General features: G+C 39.3%; 2 protein-coding genes across 3 annotated transcripts; one reads left to right on the plus strand and one right to left on the minus strand.

The window, feature by feature from the left end:
* The first annotated feature begins 2059 nt into the window (after nt 1-2059).
* si:dkey-82o10.4 (uncharacterized protein LOC797793 homolog) lies at nt 2060-8724 on the plus strand. 2 transcript variants are annotated; one of them, XR_005208952.1, is made up of 6 exons: nt 2060-3042; nt 3688-3759; nt 4073-4199; nt 4467-4611; nt 7163-7283; nt 7390-8724. XR_005208952.1 is itself a non-coding variant. In XM_037785896.1 (5 exons), exons 1-5 carry the CDS (start codon nt 2635-2637, stop codon nt 7472-7474), a joined length of 837 nt encoding a protein of 278 aa, XP_037641824.1. In that variant the 5' UTR covers nt 2061-2634; the 3' UTR covers nt 7475-8724. The 2 variants fall into 2 exon arrangements, 1 of the variants encoding a protein (XP_037641824.1); XM_037785896.1 differs by lacking the exon at nt 7163-7283 and having other exon boundaries at nt 2061-3042.
* A 3258-nt stretch (nt 8725-11982) lies between these two features.
* efhb (EF-hand domain family, member B) lies at nt 11983-19645 on the minus strand. The gene is made up of 13 exons (XM_037784820.1): nt 19437-19645; nt 19213-19272; nt 18229-18372; nt 17650-17827; nt 17289-17399; nt 17086-17215; nt 16873-16953; nt 16704-16771; nt 16439-16593; nt 15695-15899; nt 15274-15468; nt 14514-14695; nt 11983-13434 (listed from the first exon to the last, which is right to left on the minus strand). The coding sequence occupies exons 1-13, from the start codon at nt 19497-19499 to the stop codon at nt 13288-13290; spliced, it is 1719 nt and encodes a 572-aa protein (XP_037640748.1). The 5' UTR covers nt 19500-19645; the 3' UTR covers nt 11983-13287.
* Nucleotides 19646-22537: the final 2892 nt, after the last annotated feature.

Genomic DNA, 22537 nt, shown 5'->3' on the forward strand with positions numbered 1-22537 from the left:
ATGATCAAATTTCACTTTTTTTTTTTGCACAATCATTTTGGGCACCTGCGCAGAAACACAAAGAAACATGTTGGCCCAGAGGAACAACAGGTTCAGTGTGTGTGTGTGTGTGCGTGTGCGTGTGCGTGTGTGATAATGAAAAGTTCATAATTTGTTTGTATGAATGTTCCTACTGTTTATTAGTTGTATAACAATTGTATGACTTAATTCCCACCTTTCTATGGGCATGTAGTGACAGTCAAAATAAACTAATTATGAACTTTTCATTATCATAGTCCTATTACAGTCCAGGCCTTTCTAACAGTGTGTGTGTGTGTGTGTGTGTGTGTGTGTGTAGACACTTTCACTGGCTTTTTAAATGTCCTCTTTTAATGTGTTTATAACTCATGCGCGCACAGACACGCTTAAAGTTTGCTTTCTAGTTTCCTCATACTTTGTAACACATGAGAGACATGATGCAGATAGATGGTGATGTATCTCCCTCTACTGGATGCTGTCAGTAAAGACACTTTGCTGCCTTTAAGTGCTCCTTGGAACTGTGCGTTCCAATAAACAACACTACCATACTAGTTAGTTAGTATGCTAGAAAAACATTTAGTATGTCCCAATACATAGTATGTCAAATGCAGTATGCCAAAAACACCAGAATGTCCTAATATGCATTATGCAGCATGCTTTTTTTTTTTTGCATATATGAGCAAGAGGGGGTGCAAGCGGCCGAAATGGGTTTCCTCAGGAGGGTGGCTGGCGTCTCCCTTAGAGATAGGGTAAGAAGCTCAGTCATCCGTGAGGGACTCGGAGTAGAGTCCTTGCTCCTTTGCGTCGAAAGGAGCCAGTTGAGGTGGTTCGGGCATCTAGCACGGATGCCTCCTGGGCGCCTCCCTTGGGAGGTGTTCCAGGCACGACCAGCTGGGAGGAGACCACGGGGAAGACCCAGGACTAGGTGGAGAGATTATATCTCTACTCTGGCCTGGGAACGCCTCGGGATCCCCCAGTCAGAGCTGGTTAATGTGGCCCGGGAAAGGGAAGTTTGGGGTCCCCTGCTGGAGCTGTTGCCCCCGCGACCCGATCCCGGATAAGCGGTTGAAGATGGATGGATGGATGAGCAAGAGGGTGCATAGGCTACTGCATGCAACAGTATGTTAGGCCTACTTTGTGAGGGCTGCTGCAGTAGACCTACGCACTTACTTACTTAGTCCTTGTTGCACCTGGTGGCACATAGGGCAAGGACTAAGGATAATAAGAAGATGGAGATGGCTTGGACCTGTATTAAGGAAATCATCTGATGACATGACAAAAGTGGCATTGCGTTGGACACCAGAGGGAAAACGCAGAAGAGGGAGGCCCAAAACAACCTGGAGGCGAACCATCGAAGGAGAGATGAAGACGAGAGGATACAGCTGTAACAGCATTGAGAAGAAAGCAAACAACAGAGATGAGTGGAGATCGTTAGTCCTTGCAAGAAAGCTGTCAAATGACAATATTTATTTTCTGTCTTTATGACTGAGTAAGTTGAAACTTAGGGTGCGTTCCGTATCGCATACTTTTTCTTTTTACTTTTAGTACATGGGCCTGCAAGAAAAAAGTAGGCCTGTGTACTAAAAGTAAAAAGAAAAAAGTACTTCTTCCACCATTGGATTAAAGTAATATAAAATATATTCATAAAATCTACCAATTAGATTAAATATACCAATTAATCATTAAAAAACAGCAGCAGAAGGAGCCAAAGACAGAAACACTACTGCCATCCTGAGAAGCGAAGAAGAAAAAAAACAAATATAAAATGCTCCATCTGACTGTTCCTGCATTTCCAACCGCACTATGCACTTTGGAACTGAGATGCTGGAAACTTCAATTTCCCTCGGGATCAATAAAGTTACTATCTATCTATCTATCTATCTATCTATCTAAGTAAAAGTACATAATGCAAGATTTTAAATGCAAGATTTTACTTGTTTACTTGTATTTTTACACTGTCGTATTGCTACTTTTACTTAGGTAAAGTATCTTAGTACTTCTTCCGCCATTGGATTAAAGTAATATAAAATATATTCAAAAAAATAAATATATCAATTAATCATTAAAAGCAGCAGCAGAAAAAGCCAAAGACAGAGAAGTGGAAAAGAAAAAAACAAATATAAAATGCTATATTGATGCATCTATAATTATAATACAGTAATATATGTTATTCTGACATGGGCAATTCTGTATAATGAGTACTTTTACTTTTTGTTCTTAATACGTATGTACTTTTACCTAAGTAAAAGTACATAATGCAAGATTTTGAATGTAAGATTTTACTTGTTTACTTGTATTTTTACACTGTCGTATTGCTATTGGATTAAAGTAATATAAAATATATTCAAAAAAGATAACATAAAAAACAGCAGCAGAAAAAGTGGAAAAGAAAAAAAATATATATAAAATGCTTCATCTGATTTTTCCTGCATTTCCAGCAGCACCTGAAGGCAGCAGTCATGTGTGTTTACGTCGCATCATACTCGAGAAGGATTCTGGGTACAGCATGGGGTGAGTTGCGTAAGGTTACCAAAGGCAACAGCAGACAATGCATGCTGTTTCAGCCCCGCACCGAGGCTCAAACAAAGCCGGTACCGCTGCGTCCTCCTCGGTCTGATGCAGCGGATCACCAGCCTCGCTGCAGGCCGGCAGCTCGGCGGCCTCTCGGCGTGCTCTGCCGGGCTCTGCGCCTGGAAGAGCGGCTCGACCTGCAGAGAGCATCCGGCCGTGCACCGGCAGAGGGCGGGGGTGTGCGTCCGTCCTGTGCGTCCTCTCACCGGAGGACCAGGCCGGAGGCTGAGCAGGCAAAGGGTCGTGTTCGCCAGCCAGAAGCACAGACTGTTCAGCTCACAGCCCGGAGGAGACGAGCCTCCGCCGGGGAGCTCCGGAGGTCAGCCCGCTGTGTCGGTGGTCGGCATCCCGGATCCGATCACATGGATCCGGTGCAGAGTGATCATGTATCTCACCAATCTGTACTTTGAGTTAGACATCAACTCTGTGGAGTTTGAGAGAGGAGTGAAGCAGGTAACATTAGAAGGTGTAGACAAAAGTTGTTTTATCATCAAATGTAATAATCTATAAATATAAAAGGCTGAAAACACCTTAGAAAACTTAAGATAATGTATCTCAACTGCATTTCTCAAATGCCACTTATTTAATGACCTATTTAACTCTGGTAGGAACAAGTAATTCCTGTTGAGTTGAGAAAGCAGTCTCACCTCAAGGTCTGTTTAGTAGCTGTTCTGGTGCTTTCCATCATATGACATGGTCTTCATCAGCTGATGGAGTTTTCATAGTTGTCATGGCTTTGTAAATATTAAAATTTCCATTATTTCTGAGCACTCTATGGCTCAAAGCTGAGGTTCAAGTGCTTGGGGGGGCGGGAAATGGAAATTCAAACTTCTGCAATTGCATGACAACTGGGCAAACTCCATCTGCTGATAAAGATTGAACAATATGATTGAAAGCTGTAATTGTGAAACAATGAGCGATAAACAAGCATTTACACTGAAGACCGTAGGCTTCGCGAAAAACTAGGGTCCTAGAAATGCGGTCCTGAAGCTGCAGCCTCCTCTATTGCAGGAACACGCTACTCATGATATGAGGCACTAACATCATCCACCATGATGCAGGTGACTAAATCACCTTCTTGTTCCTCGTCCATCCCAGGCTTTGGTCCACGTCTCCAACATGATGTCCATTGGCAGATACCAAAGTCTAAAGGGGATCGTGTCCAATGAGGTAACAAATCATGCACATACCGTACATGCACACAAACTGCAGATATATTCAAATGAAAAGTAAACATTTTACCAAGACTGTTTCACCAGCTAGTACTATGAAAACCTGCCTGCTCTTTTGGGTATTGTGGTCATTTTAAAAATGTAGAGTATAGTAGTAGAGTAGAAGTATGATCATGTAATAAATCCTCCAAAAATGTAGGTCCAAATTCATCGCAAAGGGTTAAACGATCAAGAGTAGTCAATTTGTGGGGATAATGATGAATTATCCCCGTCAGTTTGTTTTATTATGATGATCTCTTTTGTCATTTCAGATGATAGATTATGTTCAGACGAGGTGCGGGTCTCTCACCGAGGCTCAGAGACAGCAGCTCGCTGTCACAATGGAAGATATTATATTTATGCTGCCGGAAGACGTGTCTGTCGTCTTTGATAAATTTGGTGAGTTCCGTGCGATCAGTCTTCATACATTAACACGTACAGGTTTGAGAACCGTGAATGACTAAAGGGATTTCAAGACAGCATGTATTCCATCAGGGTCCCCCTTATGGTCAGAGGAAGTCTTTCACATCCCGAACAAACCAATTACTACTGCCATTCAGAGTGTAATGATATTAGTCAAAGGTCATAAAACTCTCTTCCCAAGGAAGGTGTCATGGACTCATAATCTCAGTTATTGAATTTTTGTTTCCGTGTTTTTTCTTGCAGGTAGAAAGTTCTGCTTCGTCGTCATGAGGTTTTATCTCCTGTCGACATATGATGGCCCCGATGACCCCGAGGGCATAAAGATCTTCAAAGTGGCCTCTAGTGAAGATGGCGGCCCACAGAAGAAAATAGTGACAGCAGTCTACGAGTAAGCATTCAGCTTGTCGTCAGTGTTGTGCATGAACACGCTCGTGTTTTTGGTGAACCGAATATATCCGTTTGCAACTAATGAACGTGGGCGTCGTTAACTCTCACGCTCACGCACTGTGTGGACGGCTTGGCAAAGAAGCGGACACATCAGCCACCGTCTGTTCCATCCCCAACCGCAGTCTCAAAAGTCAACTTGACAAGCGAGCGAGTAGTTGCGAGCGCCCAGGGAGGTGGTTGTTTGTCTCCGGTCTGTGAAATCTTGCAGATGCCATTAGAAGCATTGGAGGACACCGGAGGACACAGAGGCACATGTTTTTTTTTTTTTTATCAGATTACCTGTCTCATGCACTACTGTCAGGATATAGTGACCGTTTTATAAAAATAATTTTTTTAAATCCTATTTGCTCCAGTCTCACCTACAGCTGCTTTAACGCAATAGATCTTTTGGAGGTTGTAGTGGAATCCATCGCTACCAACCACGTCATACTAGCTTGTCGCGAAGGAGGCTAAATAACGCTCCAAACTTGCGCTAAATTTTGGCGAGGAAAAACTGCCATGGCCATTTTCAAAGGGGTCCCTTGACCTCTGACCTCCAGATATGTGAATGAAAATGGGTTCTATCGGTACTCACGAGTCTCCCCTTTACAGACATGCCCACTTTATGATAATCACATGACATTGTTTTGTGTTGTTAACTGATTTCCAATAATAAATATATACATACATTTGCATAAAGCAGCATATTTGCCCACTCCCATGTTATAAAGAGTATATAATACTTGACTAATTTCCCTTTTAAAGGTACATTTTGAACAGATTAAAAATATGGACAATCATGCGATTAAATATTTTAATTGATTGACCCCTAATATTTACATAATGCGATTTTTTTGTAAATAATTATCATTGATGTGGATATAAGGACTGAAGTGGGGAAAGGCAAATAATAGAGCAGCTAGAACAGTCTGGTTAAGTTCAGAAAAATTACATCACTTTACTGTAATGCAGCCTTTAAAACCAGGAAAAGACAACACTTGTGCCATATTACCAGATCCAAAATCTAAGACGATGTCTCGTCTCATATCAGGATACAATATTCATATATTGCCCAGCCCCAGTGTGACCTGAACTTTGAGCTAGCTCTAGTGAAGTGTGAACTTGCACCACACTGCTTGTTGTCTGCACAGACATACCATGCGTCCAAAAGTATGATTTGCAATCGTCATTTGCAACTCGTCATTCAGCTTTGACATGTTCAAATCTATTTCATGCAGTGTGCGAACTCTTTCTGCTCAAAGTTAATTTTTGATCATTAATTTGCTCAGATGTTATGAGCCAAAATCTCTGTTTGCTTCACAATTTAAAAAAAAAAAAGTACAAATATTTACTTAGAGACTTAATTATATGTTGGCAAAACCTTAAAAGTTACCTGCAGGCCTTCCAACACATGGCACGTCTGTTTCTGTTGGGTGGGTAACAGAGCCACAAAGCTGATGGTGCGGAGTTAAACGTTTTTCAAATATATGTGGAAAGGATAATTTTGGAGAAATGTTCCAAAGTGTCATGTGTGGGTGGATGAGAGTTCATCTAATATTTAATGCCTCACTTGGGGAAACACGGAAAGTGACATTTATTTCACTGGAGGAATGCCACTAATGCACTTTAAAGTAAGAAATATTAATAGAAGCACCGATGAGAAGAAAAGTAAATAAAAGCCAAGTTTGAGACAATCCTATGATCCGATGTGTATTCACTGTAATACTTCTGGAAGTTCACAGTGAGGCACAGTGGCACACTTTCCAAATATTAACAGACACACAGGCAGTCTGTGAAGCTCAACCGGGGCAAAAGAGGGTCCAAAAAACAAAATCTTATGTCTTAAGAATAATCAGACCAGCTGCCTCCCTCTTTATATTTTTTGATTTTTTTCATTCGTGCCAACTGGAGGGATGAAATTCTGAGAATCCAGCAAAACGCTTCACATACAGCGTGTGAGCAAACAAAAGTGCCGTCACCACGTCTTGTCTTTCTCCATGCTGGATCACTGTCTGACATTGGGAAACAGGCTCTCATCCTGCAAGAGAACAAAAAAAAACGCTCTTCGTCCTTGATATCTAATAAACTCTCCGCTGTCTCACGCACCAGGTGCCAGATATCGTGCGAGCATTGTTGTGGCTCTTTCCTGAAATGTCCTGTCATGTCTGAATGAAGCAAAATTAACGCAACGGTCACCAATTTCCTCACTTTAACAGCTAGATGAAGCCAGCAATGTTACGTATTTATGTCTGAAAAGGACCTTGTCAAAAATGTAAATGTAAAATGCTGTCGCTGCATCACTTCAGTTGTCCCGATTTGGGTGTAAAGAGCCACTGATATGATTCACCGCTGTAACAGAAAGGGGAAATAATTTCACGCCCAGTGCATGTAACAGTCAAAGCCTCTTTCCATTTCCAATCAGTAATCCGGTTAGTTGCTGGACCACATGGTGTGTCTATTCTACCTAATGCCCACCTATCTAGTTAGCCAGATTCTCTTTCCTATTGTTTCAGGTCTTGAAATCCCCTCTGAGAAAGCCTGTTACACTTCAAATGTTATCCCAAACGCTAGCACACAGGCAGTTTGGCAGGATAAGGAAGCTATTTTCAGAATCCTCACCTCGTTGTTTTCAAGGTGAGACAAGAAGCAGAAGTTAGTTTGAGTTGAGTTTTAGAGCGTTTATGTTTAGATGGTAAACTATCGTAGCTCCTGTTAAACACGTCTGCCCCTTTCCTTCCAGATTCCACCGAGAGCTGACGAGTGGAGCCTCTCCTGACTGGACGGTCGAGACTGTTTGGCACTGGCACTGGAAACAGGCTGAGTGATTGGACTCGACGCGGCAAAGCCATTTGTCAGTCATCAGGACACAGCAGGGGAGTAATGATTGGCTGAATTTACCTATCCATAAAAGACAACTTTAAACTGAACATCTGCGAGCAGCAGATTGAAGAACTGTCTATTATGATCACATGAAACGGGACCCAGAGCCATAAGACCGAAGCTATGCAGACACCTGAAGACCTCCGGACTTTATAAATGAGCCCACCTCACTACTTGAAGGTCGTCCTCAGACCCTCAGATGCTTTTAAAGTCCCCCTCCAGTGATTTTACACATTAAGAAACATTTGTGAGGAGACTGTTCTATGAGGTCATAGTCCTCTACCTGCTGTACAACTCCTCTGAATCACCTGTAGAACAGTTTTAGCTTTGATACAGTATATAAACAGAGTGATGAGGTCACTGGAGGAAGACTTTTAAAGTGTCTCTTGCTAAAAAAAAAAAAAAAGCTGTTGAGTACGTTACCAAAAGAAATAAAAACCTCACTCCAGGTCCATGTATTAGCTTTCAATCACACTGCTCGGTCTTCCTCCACAAATGGGGTTTGCTCCGTTGTCATGGTGATGGCTCTGTTGTCACCATGTGACCTAAAGTAAGCATGGAACTATGGTCCTGGCTAATGGTGCCTTCAAAGGGGGTCGTGTTTACTGTGTTTATGAGAAGAGTCCATATGAACTCTTGTGGTGTTCACGACCTCCTAAGTGGAAAGTTTCTGAAAGCTCAGAGTTCACAAGATGTGATGTGTTTTTTGACGTTCTAATTGAAAATATATATATATTACACCCAGCAAAGTGAAATCTTATACTTAAGGTTAAATTGAATCGTTATTGATGTTACAGAGCTGTCCGTCAACGTCTGTTATAAACGTTGTCGTCACTAACGTTGTCGTCACTAACGTTGTCGTCACTAACGCATTGCATTGTGGGATATTTATGCCGCCGTATCCAGTGTTGCATACTAAGATTTCAGACATAATAAAAAATCTCACATACTGTTTTAGCGTACTAAATAGCATGTTAGAATGGAATTTCGTATACAACCTAGTCACATGATGACAACTGAACCATCACCATGACAACTGAGAAAACTATCACTGAGGAAGACCATGAAATGCAGCTGAAAGTGGACCTTCATTTTTTTTTGTCAAACCAATATCTAAGGTCAAGAATGAACTCTGTTGAGTTTGTTAAACCAATATGTTGTATCAATAAATTACTTGATTGACTTGAACACCAAACTGTACCCTTGACCCTTTATTTTATACAGGAAATCTGCCCTACCCCCCCCACTCACAATCAGTACTCATCTATCATATCTCATCTACACTGATAAACTAAGGGACTGTACAAGTATTACAGGGATGGTAAGGGAGGCTGAACCTTATGTTTCACTTTATGGAAGAGCAAGGCCTTCCCTGGCGTTATGAATGTTTGCTTCAAACCCTCTCTTGAGAAACTACAACATACTCTCCACAGTGTTCATTTTGGCAGCTGTTTTAGATTTAGAATTAGTCTTAAGATAAAAATGCTTATTAGTTTTAGTCACATTTTAGTTTGTCTATTTTTTTCATTTAGTCTTAGTCCTGTGTCAAATGTCCTTTTTTAGTCATCAGATTATATGGAATATTTCAGTAAAATAATCTAGTCTAGCCAAACCAATAATTATGACTTTTTAGTCAAACTTATTGCACATAAGATTTTATCTTATTATTATCTTATGAAAAAAAAAAGGTTGAATGATTAAGAATGCAGCTTTACAGTTACTCCGAGTCCTCCTGTCTGCGCTCATTAGTGATGCGTGGTTCAGTTGCACCCACCCGGCCAATCTGCCCGTCCAACATGCAAATACATGCGATCATAAACCACCCAAACCTGAACAGACTGGCAAACCGCAACTTTATGCATTATAGTAGTACAAATGTCAGGACTGAGGACACAGAGATGGACTGAGCGCTGCTGCAGTGTGTGTGTTAGAGAGTGAGTGACAGATTGAAAGAGAGAGACGGGAAGAGAAGGTAGAAGCAGATGAAAATAAAGAGAGATTTTGGTAAAGTTATTATTTTTTAAACTACATTTTAGTCTCGTCTTTTTTCGATATTTGGGCTTTAAAGCTTCGTTGAGAAATATTCAAAGATATTGGAAGCTTCGGGACGGTGCCACTGCTGCACTACTGTACACACAAACACCTCTACACATAACAAACAGCAGTATCGTCTGAGAATAACTAATACTGATAATAATTAATGTTGAATATGAATAATGTTGTGGGATTATTCCTTATTTCATGGGATAACTATTATTACATGCTTGTATATAAAAAATAGAAATCTAAGCATTCGAATACTGATTTGGAGGTCGATTACCATGGCAACAGTCGAAGCATTCGGGTCAGCCCGAGTGAAGTCCTTGTGTTCCATGACTGTATTTGCCACATGTGATGAAAATATATATAAGGGACCACATATATTAGTGTAAATGTATTGTCAAAACAAGCAACGGGCAACAAGATAATCCATTTTCCATAGTAAGAAACAATAAGTAACATGGTTGTCGGCGACATGAGAGTTCAAAGTACTACGAGTCTTATAACAAGTGAAAATAGTTATGCTCCAAGCAAGAGCGACAAATTGTAGCAGAAAATTCCCCCGCCGTTTAACTACCTCAAACGAAGCCTGTGTCTGAGCCCACGGTCATTGCCAGAAACGTGTCACTTGTCAAAGACATCACGTCTGACAGGCTCATGAATGCTGCGTGTCATCCCATTCTGTTAAAGCTTGCTGCAATATTATTAATGTTGACAACATATCTGACAAACAGAGAGGATTCTGTCATTAGCCGCCGCTAATTCATGCATAATGAAACACGGCGAGGATTATTCTAATTTTCCTTGCATAGTAAAATGTGGTCTGTGGAAGTTTGCGTGGGGGTTTTTTGGTTCCAGTGGAGCATCTCGCCGAGTCCTAATGAGATTAAATGAGTGCGGTTAGCTTAGCACATGTCAATATGCTCATGGATATGGTGAGAGCACATTAAACAATTTACCACGCCTGTGCATCACTCAGTTTAATGGAAATTAACAAGAAAACAAAAACAAGTGGTGAATGTACAAAGAGCTAATGGTTTTTTTATTAGTTATTTGACTGTTTTGTAATCTTCAGACGTGTGCATCAGTCGAGGCTGCGTGCCAAGATGTTTCATTAATCTGGCTAGCGAAACAGATTGCAAACAATTCCTCGTACCTCTTTGAAAATCTGTGTGTCTGTTTGTATGTCTGCATGTGTCTCAGCTCCAAGGAGCCATAAATTAATTGTGCTATCTCTGTCAGACTTCCCATTTCAAGGTTGATTAATAGAATTATAAGATAAATATGCTTGGAAATCAGATCTAATACTCTCTGACAGAACATACGATAAGGTACGGAGAACGCACCTCTCAGTATTTACTCAGGTCTTTCACCAGCATAGAAAGAGTCACACCGGCTGTTATTGCTAAGTCCAAAGCAATCAATTAAAGAATTAACACTGTTTCGCAGCAGCTTAGGTGTACCAACAAAAGATGACATGTTGCTTCCAATAAAACACAGATGAAATGTTGACATGACAAATGAGCTGTTTGTGTGCATGAAATTCCATTTTTCATTTTGATAGAGACAGTGATTGTCTATAAACAGATCTGTAATGGGGAAAACACTTCTTTGTTTGCTGACATGTTTATCTCTGAATTTGTGATGTTATTAATATTTTGTGTGGTGACTAATGAATACTTAGACTTTGACAGGAAACTGGTATTAATATTCAGGCCAGAACAAAGACAGCTTGAGTCAAAACAAGTCAAGACTGAAACTACTTCAACACAATCTGTGATTTCAAAACCAAGAGCAGACTCCAACTTTAATCAATTACAGTAATTATTAATATGAATGATAAACACATTCTGCTTTTTTCCACCAATGCGTGTGTTTTTGTCTTTTCCCTGCATGCTGATGAGCATGAAAATATGAACCTGGTTGGTATTAGATGGTGGTCGGCATGCTCCCAGTTTGCAGAAGCAGACAGGAGCACTGGCACAGTAAGCTAAGCAATGTGCTGCTGTGCACGCCACGTTAGAAAGTCACACAATAACACAAACAAACTAGCCGATTGAGGCAGCGGTAGACCAGCAACTCACGTATTCTGTGAGGTAAAAATACTGTTATGGTTAATGGAGTCTGGTGGCTTTACTACATAAAACAAGTTGTTTGTTGCTGTTCCCCATAATGGAGATACACTTGAAGGAGCAGTCCGGTTCTCCAGTATGTCATCACATGAGAGCAACTTGATGTTGACTAAGAGCAAAGTCCATATATTGATAAGAGTGTATCAGATACAGTATGTAACTTCACATAACCCTCTTTTAGGTGGGACCTTTGCCAGGAACTGTAATGGATGCTTATATGGTGCAACAGATTAATCTGACGTTAGCTATTTAAAAAAGGGGTTCATTTTGTTAAAGTTTTATGTAGTGTTCCTTTTCTGCATTTATTGTTTCAACAGATTCATAACTACAATCACGATAAAGTAACAGTGTGAAATAAAAGGTTAAAGGTGCAGTGTGTAAGATCTGGCAGCATCTAGTGGGGAGTGCTCCAGGGATGATCAGCCAGGAAGTTAGCATCGCCCTGGTTCCCTCAACAAAAAGCCAGTGGGATTTTTCTGTTGGGTTTTGGATTATTGCAGAAAATAAGATCTGTGGCAAACAAATGTTTATGATACTTACACGTTTTGTCAAATCAACACCACTTTATGATTTTTGAAGTGTGAATGCAATCAGCAGAGGTAAAAAGCCAACGTTAGGCTTTAAACGAACTACACCACGGTCGCATGAGCGTGAGTATACTGTATATCTCTACGAGTATTTATTTCTTAAGCTTTTGTTAACCACAGACCTTATTTCAGGCATCTAACTAAAAACTCATTCAAAAAACCCATTGACTTTCAGACGAGGGAACCAGAAGTGCTAAAATGCTAACTCATTTCAGGGTTTTAGGACATCATGGTATACAACGGTATTAACATTGATGGTTATCATACCGTGTATATTTGCTTATCTACGGTATTGAAAAAACCTGACATAACGGAGTGTGTGTCAGTTAAAAGGTACAGACGAGCAGTCTGACTACTTATTAATATTATTTTCCATTTCTGCCAAGAGATCCCCCTAAATGTTACACACTGTTCCTTTAGGTCAGTTGAATAGAATAATAGCAACAGAATATGTGACAGCATAAATAAATGATGTGCAGATGATGTTGTTCTCAGTATTTAGTTGGGTCACATGCCAGCTCAAATAGACTCTACTGGCACAAAAACAGATTTCAATTTAACATATTGTTTCTTGGGAGTTCTCATATTAATGCAAGAGTACATCACTTCAAAGAAAGCAAAGCTGATTTTGTTCATTCAGATCCCCAGTAGCTGAGTTCATATAAACAACAATGTAAGGACAGAAAGTGTTGTGTTGCTCTAGATGTATAAAAATAAGTGTTCCACTTGCAAAGGAAAACAAAATACAAAAAGATTGTGATTTGTATTAAAACTGCCTTTTTTGTTGCCCTTTAAAAACGGTTGTACTTGACTTTGAGGTTATTGAAAATGGCGGTGTAAAAAATAATTTTTTCATTATGTTTGTCATGACTTTTTTACAGCACAACTACCATGCTCTTCAAGTGAATGTTTGCTCCATCAATCAATTCATTCTTCTTCATTGTGTCAAAAATACACTCCCATCACACCAACACTGTGCCGGTAAAAACATCTTGCGTATCACATTGCTTTTATTTCCTTGAGTACGTTACGAAAAACCTCGACACAAACCTCCCCGGCCGGATGTTTCATGGACGCCAGCCTCCAGGCCTCCTCGAACGTCTCCTCAGAAATATCAACACCCACATTCCTGAAGATCTCTGCAATCTGTGAAGAGGAGGATGAGAGCGTCAGTATGAAAAAACATATTAAGTAAAACATGGTCAAGTTATATCTGAGATTTATGTATTCTTGTCTTTTTATTTATTTTATCTAACAGCACTGAAGCCACACTGCAGCAGCGAGAGACCGATGTGTGTTTAAACACGTTTAAAACTGATATTCATTTAACCGCATTAAAATATTTATAACATTGTTTTCCATGACTTTTCCAAAACCTTTTTTTCCAGGCCTAGAAAAAGGGATTTCTATGACATTTCTAGATTTGTCATGACCATAAAAACTCTGGATAGCAATTGCCACGGTGGCTTCTCCTGTGGGTCCATCCCTTTTACTGTGAGTATTTACTTATTTTGTTATTTAAAGGATAACTTTGGTATTTTTCAATCTGAACCATATTTTCCCATGTTTTTGAGTCTAAGTGACAAATGGGGACGACACCTTTTGAAAATGGTCCAGTATTGAGGGAGAACGCTGCAGCCGCTAAAACTGCAGTGTAATCATTTGGGGCAACCTTGCACCGTCAGCTTACGTCCACTAAAAGTGCTTGTTTTTGTCACTGATGGGCTCAGATTGTTATAAGTGTCTGACAACATTATGGAAAAGACCCTACAGTGAAATAAAACCCTATTTCTTACCTTTCCCTTGATCCAGTCTGTTTGTTATTGTGTGACTTATTGTGTGCTATTGTGATTACATTGAAAATCTGTTAGATAATACTAAGCTACACTTTCTGTACTCCAACACTACAAACTCTGACAACACCGGTGTCCCATGGCAGTCCTCTTTGAAAGACACTTAATAACAATCTTAGCCTGTCACGAAAACAAGCACTTTTAGTGGACATAAACTGACGGTGCCAGGTTGCCCCATATGATTACATTACAGCTTGTTTAGCGGCTGGCGGCTGCAGCGTTCTCCCTCAATACTAGACCAGTTTCAAAAAGAGTTGTCCCCATCAGTCAATTAGACACAAGAACATGGGAAAATAGGTTGAATCCAGGCTGAAAAATACCAAAATGATCCTTTAATTACACTATACGGCTGATCTTGTGCGTACTGCGTACCTCCTTCTTGCTGCGCGGACAGAAGAAGTGTTCCTCGTAAACACCCTGAACAGCATGAATTGATGGATGCAGAAGATCTCCAGCTGTGGATGTTTCGCCATAGTTGGTAATGTCACTGACTCTCTTTATGCGTGGAGCTGGAAGGTCGGAGCGTACAGACGGGATCCCATAGGCGCGGCTGTCTATGTAAAGAGAGACCACATGATGGGAGTGAATGAAATATAAATATGTTAAATTAGCGCTTATAAAATTATTGCACATCAGTAAAAATGTCTTCAAACAAGCCTGTTAAGCAAAGAAAAGTAATGCATGGGATGCTCCAGAAGGCATTTAAGCAGGTTTTAGTTAATATGACTCTATGACAATATGAGGCAGTGAGATTTACCATCTACAAGAATTAATGGTTGCAATAAGTTCACTTACAGTATTTTACATCTTCCACAATGTGAGCTCAAACGTGTCATGCTTGTGTCATTATACGGTATCTGCATGTGAGGGAGAGTGTCTGCATATTGTGGTTCTTGGTTATTTCACCTTTGACCTCCCCCTTTTTCTGTACTGTGCACATTCTGGCTCCCAACATACTATGTTGTCACCCACAAATCCCACCTGTTGGGTTTCAAGCAGGCAAGCAAAAAGTCAAATAACAACCCTATAAATCATTTTGTCCTTTTTCTTCAGTCTCCATTACACATGTAGCACTGTGTGATAATGTGTATGCTTATCTACCTGTCACCACACATCTCCATTTCTGACTTACTTGATGTGGACGGATCCCTGACAGACCCGATGAGGTTGGAGGAGGTCATGAAGTGGTCTGGGCTGGCCCTGGGTCGCCTCAGGGTCCTGAGGGTCTTCAGTGAGCTGTCTGGCTTACCAGGCTCCAGGTCCTCAGGCTTGATTAAGGACAGAGGCTTCCTCTCTATGTTGGCTGGAGCCGTGCTGGTCTGACGCTCTGCAGGAGAAAAAAATAAATAGGAAATGTTGAATCTGAAATACCATAACAAATAAATCATCTAACTGCATTTGTAATTCAATACCTGAGACCTGGGCAGGGATAAATGCATACAAATGTGAAAGTGAAGCAGAGCAGTTCTAGAAAAATATGCCAACTTCAAGGTTACCATAATTGGACAGCATCTCAGTAAATAAATATATACATTACAATGCATTTAACTGACCTTTCTCCCTAATGCATTCTTGACTGTTGATGGGCATCTTGTCCTTCCAGTTGAGGAAGTTAGCAAACTCCAGGAAGTTGATAAGTCCGTCCTTGTCTGTGTCACAGTAGTCCATCAGATCATCCAGAACCGGCCTGCTCACGTCCAGCTGGAACTGATGACACACTGCCTGCAGGTCCGCTTTGTCAATCATTCCCTTGCCTGCCTAGTGATTTTCATAAACAGATACACATGAACAGTTAAACATAGAAAGGCTCAACGACTGCAGTATGTTTTTACAAGTGTGAGACTGTGATAGGAAAATTATAGTAGCACTGTCACTGTATTGCATGTCTTAACACCAGGGTCACATCCCTGGCCTTTAGGGCTGCAATTATTTTCATTGTCGATTTATCTGTTGATTAGTTTCTTGATCAATCGATTGGTTGTTTGTTAAACACTGGTGTAACCTTTGACATCAATAATCACAGCCAGGGCCTAAATGTAAAAAAGGGTGTTTATTAATATTATTCATTGCTTTTGTGCTTTCCCTGCTATGATCAGTAAAAATGTCCACTGTGAGAAAGGACTGTGTGCTCTGATTTCATTGATTATTCTTTGATATTAAAACATAGGTTTGAGAAACCGTGCTATGTTGACTTACAGTGAATAAAGTGCTGCTGTATTTTTTCAGGTTACTTTAAATGTTGTTGTTAAATGTGAGTTGAATGGTCAGCTGATTGAAAGTATTGGTCAACAACGTACCTTGTCATAATGACTGAATGCCTGCAGCAGGGAGTGGAAGTTCTCGAAATTGATCTTCTTGAGGTGGATTCGCACTGCGTTGACCAGGCTGTGCTGTTGGTCTTGGCCTCTCACGTACTGGGCTGGCTCTGTGGCGTGGATTAGTTCTCCAACACCTGTGCAGAAAGCAGACAAAATGTATATATATGTTTTTTCAGGACACACCACATCTGTTGATGTTCCAATATGTAACACAGGAATGATTTTTTTTTAATATAAACTCTACCAAATTCAGCCGGCGGCAAGAGAAGTCCAAAAGTGTGATCCGGTGGAAGATTCAAGGTATTTCCTCTCCTGAAAAGATGGGTTTAATGAGAGAATAAAGTTAAACATTAGTAAGTAAAATATAGTCAGAGGTAACGGAGTTGGTCAGACGAAGTGTGACAGAAACGTACACACTGTTGGTTTTGCCAATTTGTGGCACCATCTTTTCCCATTTCCCAGATCTCTTCCAAACAGTCGTTGGACTGGTAAACCTGTGGTACAATAATACAAGCGCAGGGTCAGGTACAATTTATGTTCCTTTAAGTTAGGTATACACTGAATGAATACATAGTGTTGTGGAAATTAACAACAAAACACTTGTGCCCACTTATTTCAGCACTTACTTCCGTGTCTCCCCCACCCAGTGGAGAGTTTTGCCAACATCACGTCCGTCGTGGAAATGAGGTGTAGGGATCCCAAAGCTGCTGTCTTTACTGTTGTTACTCCAGTCGTACTTCCTATCAATCCGCTCACCTGGAGTAGAGCAAGGTGATTTTATTGTGATGAAAGGCCTTATGCATAATATATTTTTTTCCATTCTTCTTACCAACAAAATAGGAGTTGTGGCTACGAATGTAAGACTGGTGTCCCTCCTCAGCTTCCCTCTCCACGTCCTCCACTGTTTTCGAAGGGTTAATAATCTCACCCATACCCAACCCTGGACAAAAAGAGAAGAGACACCTCAATCCTACTCTCCCTATAATTATTTATAAACCTATAACATAACATTTAAAAAAAATCTGAACATTTTTGGGAGACTAGTAACATAAATACAAGGTTGACTTTTTTGGATAAAATTGATAATTATTTGCATATTAATGTTAAAGCTTTTGTGTCTTAACAGAATATTTTCTTCTTTTTTAAAAAAAAATTGTGTCAGTTGTGGCCTTATTTGACGATACACATACCTCTAACTGTTTTCCCACCATATGTAGTTTTGTCGTTATACCAGGTGGGAAGTCCACGATGCTGATTGTGTGACCGGCCCAGCGGTGCCTTTTGATTGGAGGCGTACCCTTCTTCACCGATATCTTGTAACTTCTGCTGGACCCAGGTCTTTTGTGGAGGATTTAACAAGCTGCCGCCCTATTGGAAACATGTAAAAATGAAGAAGTTATATCCATATTCTGGGTGTGTTTGTATGCTTAAAACTGTGTACTGTATGCAAAGTCAGCTTGTGCCAAAACTGAACACACTACAGTAAAACTGCCACTGAACATCTTTTCTTGAATTGACCCATTAGCTACAGCAACAATTACACATTCTGAGAGGCATTGGGTATCAGGAGCATCTTAAAATGCCAACAAACAAAGAACTTTTGGTCCTAGATTTGGGTAAGCTTTAGGAGCAATAAATCTCAGGACCAAGCAGAGTAATAAATGATTCAATGGCTTTAATCTAAAAATATATCAACCCACTAAATTTGGGGTAGTAAAAACCCTCTTTTTTGCCCTTTAACCCACAAGGAGGTATGTGTGCTTACTCACAGTGAGGGAAGATTTGGTGCTGATGCCATGAACAAGGGTGCTGGCAATATCTGGATCATTTGCCTTCCCTTGGTGCACTCTGATAGCTCCTGGTTCTGGTTGGATGCTGTTGCGGAACTGCCTTATCAGCAGTGGGGTGGGGGGCTGGAAAGTAGAAAACGTTGATATTAGAGAGAGTGAACATACACCTTCAAAATTTACAAAGCTGTCTGCTACTTTATATTATATTTCATACCATATACCCCATATATCAATTGTGCCAAAAGCACCCAGAGATAAATATAAAGGAATGCACTCCATAGATAGATAAATGTGCAACACTCAGCACCTAACAGCAAAGCTAACTAACGCCACATCCCAGTGTCAAAAGACCTATTTTAAAACAAATTCTCAGGTCCATTCTTACTCAACCCGTCAGTCTCTATCAAAGGAGGACGGTCTGCAGGACAGATAATAATGCACTATATTCACTTTTAACAGTCTCTTCTGCACTATATTCACTTTTTTAATAGTCGTGTATCACAGCTGTTACCCTGCTCTATATTCACTTTTAACAGTTTTCTTCATCTTCTTGTATTTTTATATGTGGTATATTTTTTTGTACTCTGTACTACTAACTTTTTTACTGCCTTTTTACGAACATGTTTTGCACTATGGAACTGTGATGCTGGAAACTTGAATTTCCCTCGGGATCAATAAAGTTACTATCTATCTATCTATCTATCTATCTATTATTTCTTTATATTACTCTTGTCTCTGGTTGGAGGCTTCCCATAAGCCCAGTGGGTTTTTTGCCTCTTCCTGCACTGTATATTATTCTTTTCTTTTTTTTTTTGTCATGTTGTGTAGTCTTAAATTGTGCAAAATAAATAAACAAACAAACAATAAATAAAATGCTCACACACACACGCACGCACGCACACACACACACGCACACACACACACACACACACACACACACACACACATACAACATGTTCTTACCCTTTCTGCTTCTTGTAAACAGGATTTAGCATCGTCTCCTACAGGTGGAAGTTTCCCGGCCTGGTGTTGAAAGAAAAACATGATAGTATTCAGTGTGTACAGTAGCCTATCCGCCAAGACTAAAGGTTAATTTATGATAATTAAACGCTCCACAAATGTTAAGTTTAAGCTAGCAGTAAGCTAACGCAACATTATCTAGCTGCTGCATCTTAAAGTCCACTTACCCTCTGTATGTTTGTACATCTGCAGGTATCTTTCAACAGGTAAAATGTATTTCCGTCGGTCATATTCAACTTTATATCGCATGCAGCAGCAACAGAGGCAACAAAGGTAAAGCTTCTGACTTTATATTGTCTGTTTAACGTCCGTCCTAACTTCTATCGTCTAACGTTAAAGTTACTATGGGAAAAGTTTTAAGCATCCTGGTTGCTACGCGACACCAATTTCTTCTTCTACGCTGGTGCAGTGCACCTGTTTTGAGTTTCGTTGCCTAGCAACTAGTGATGGGAGTTCCGTCTCTTTTTAGTGAGCCAGATCATTTGGCTCAGCTCACCAAGAAGAGCCGGCTCTTTCGGCTCCCAAACGGCTCTTTGTTTTACCACTTCTGCCTTTTATAATTCAGGCAAATTTAGTGCTGTTTTGACCTATGATTAGTATGTTTTAAAACATATGTTTTTATTACTATATTCAGTTTTAACAGTTTTCTTCATCTCCTTGTATTTTTATATCTGGTATATTTTTTTGTACTTTGTACTTTGCACTACTAACTTTTTTACTGCCTTTTTACTAACATGTTTTGCACTATGGAACCGTGATGCTGGAAACTTGAATTTCCCTCGGGATCAATAAAGTTACTATCCATCTATCTATTGTGCCCATATATCACTTAAGTTATTCAATATAATTATACTTAACCTTATAATTTCCAGAAGATCATAATTTTTTTGCATGCTGCTTCATTTCCGACTGTCACTCACCTTGTCTGCTTTTCGCACACCACACTCCTCTCTCTCTTTCTCTCCTCCTCTTCCTCCTGCTCTGTACCTGTAGACCGTCAGCGCGCCGCGCGCCCCCGCCCCTCTCTGCTTGATGGTATGATCCTTGTCTGTCATCACCTGATTGGTCGCACGGATGTCATTAACACAACATTCAGTCACAATCAGTGCATGGAGTGCCCGTGGTGCGGAGAAGATCATCCTATCATTCTACCTTGAATTAATTAAAGAAAAAAAAAAAAAAACGTCTCTCGGACGGGAGCCGGCTCTTATCGTTCACTTAAAAGAGCCGGCTCTTTGAACCGGCTCGTTCGTAACCGACACATCACTACTAGCAACATCAAACCGTTCAATCATAAAAGGGTATTTAATAATATTTTGTATGTGAATATAAAATTGGGATAATAATGTGACATTTGTATGACTTATTTCATTTTTCATTTCAAAATTTATTTCGAACATGTAGAATACAAAAAAAGAGAGAGAAAAAATAAAGAAAAAGAATTATCATACCAACAAGTGGACAGTCAGAAACAAGTAGTATTTACATACAATGAAAAACGTAAGAAAAATAAATTGTCAAACACTTGATGCCTTGATTTACATATTCAAAAAGGAGCCATACATATACTCTAATTAGATATTCCTTAATTTGTCTAACTATAATTATTATTATTTATAATTATTCTAACTATAATTATTACCTTTAATCTGTGTCATACAGAAATATAAATTAATTACTGATATAATTATCCTTATCAAAATATAAATTTGTTATCACTCCAGGATACCAATTCATTACTTATAATATAACTTAATCACAATACTAATTCATTACTTACATATTTATCTTAATCATATTAACTAATTTGTTATCTTTTCTTATATGCGCAAATTTTTTATTTATAATATACAATTTATAATATACAATATGCACATGCAAAACAACACGCAATATATACATACATACATACACATACACACACATATACATACATACACATATACATACATATATATATATATATATACATATATACACTTAATGTTAGTTATGTAAATGAATGGTCAATCACAAATACGACAAATAATCGTTTTGGTATTTATTTATATTAAAGTACTGGACAGACTGCTTTAACTGCTTCTTTTTATGCCTAATATCTCGATGAAAGTCTTAAAGGTCCCATATCGTGCTCATTTTCAGGTCCATACTTGTATTTTGTGTTTCTACTAGAACATGTTTACATGCTGTAATGTTAAAAAAACAACTTTATTTTCCTCATACTGTCCACCTGAATATACCTGTATTTACCCTCTGTCTGAAACGCTCCGTTTTAGTGCATTTCAACAGAATTGCAACAGAATTGCGTTGCTAGGCAACAGCTTGGGTCCATGTTTACCTCCTGTCAGCTGATGTTATTTACAGACACTGCAACAGGAAATAAACTGGGACACATTTTGAATGTTTATGTTTTAAAACCGTGTAATGGTCTAAATATATTGTATATTTGTGACATCACAAATGGACAGAAATCCTAACGGCTTGTTTCAAACACGCAATTTCTTAATATGAGCTGTGTGTATTCCTCCGTATATTGAGGGTTTTGATAGTTTAACAGTATTTATATATCACTTAAACCTGCTTTATAATATAAAAGACATTAAAATCTCACTTTTTACACTATGGGACCTTTAATATTCTTTTATTTTCTGTGTCTTGTAGTTTTTTTGGAAAGTCAGATAAGTATGTGAAAGAGCGCTATTGCAGGTCCTTCCTTACTGCAGCTGTCAGACTCCACAACCAGCACTGTTCCCAGTAGACCACTTACACTTACACACCAAAAACTGATAATATCCTGATAATAACCTGATATTTTCAGGTGGAATTGCATTCATTCATTCTCACTGTGCAATATAATTTTCCACTTGTGCAATTTTGTTAATAGTCTGTTTATTGTCAATACTGTATATAGTGCTCCTATTTTTATACTTCCTTTTATTTAAATGATTCATATTTTTTACACTTTGTTTAGCACTTTTTATTACTGTGTTAGCTGATGCACACAGTGCACTAGACTAAGCTACTGGAGTTACCCTGCACTTATACTCATTTTTTAACAGTCTCTTCTGCACTTTTTAATAGTCCTGTCTCACAGCTGCACTATATTCAGTTTTAACAGTTTTTCTTCATCTCCTTGTATTTTTATATCTGGTATATTGTTTTTGTACTTTGTACTTTTATAGTACTAACTTTTTTACTGCCTTTTTACAAACATGTTTTGCATTATGGAACTGTGATGCTGGAAACTTGAATTTCCCTCGGGATCAAT

This window comes from Sebastes umbrosus, chromosome 11 (assembly GCF_015220745.1).
Source record: "Sebastes umbrosus isolate fSebUmb1 chromosome 11, fSebUmb1.pri, whole genome shotgun sequence".
Taxonomy (NCBI): Eukaryota; Metazoa; Chordata; class Actinopteri; order Perciformes; family Sebastidae; genus Sebastes; species Sebastes umbrosus.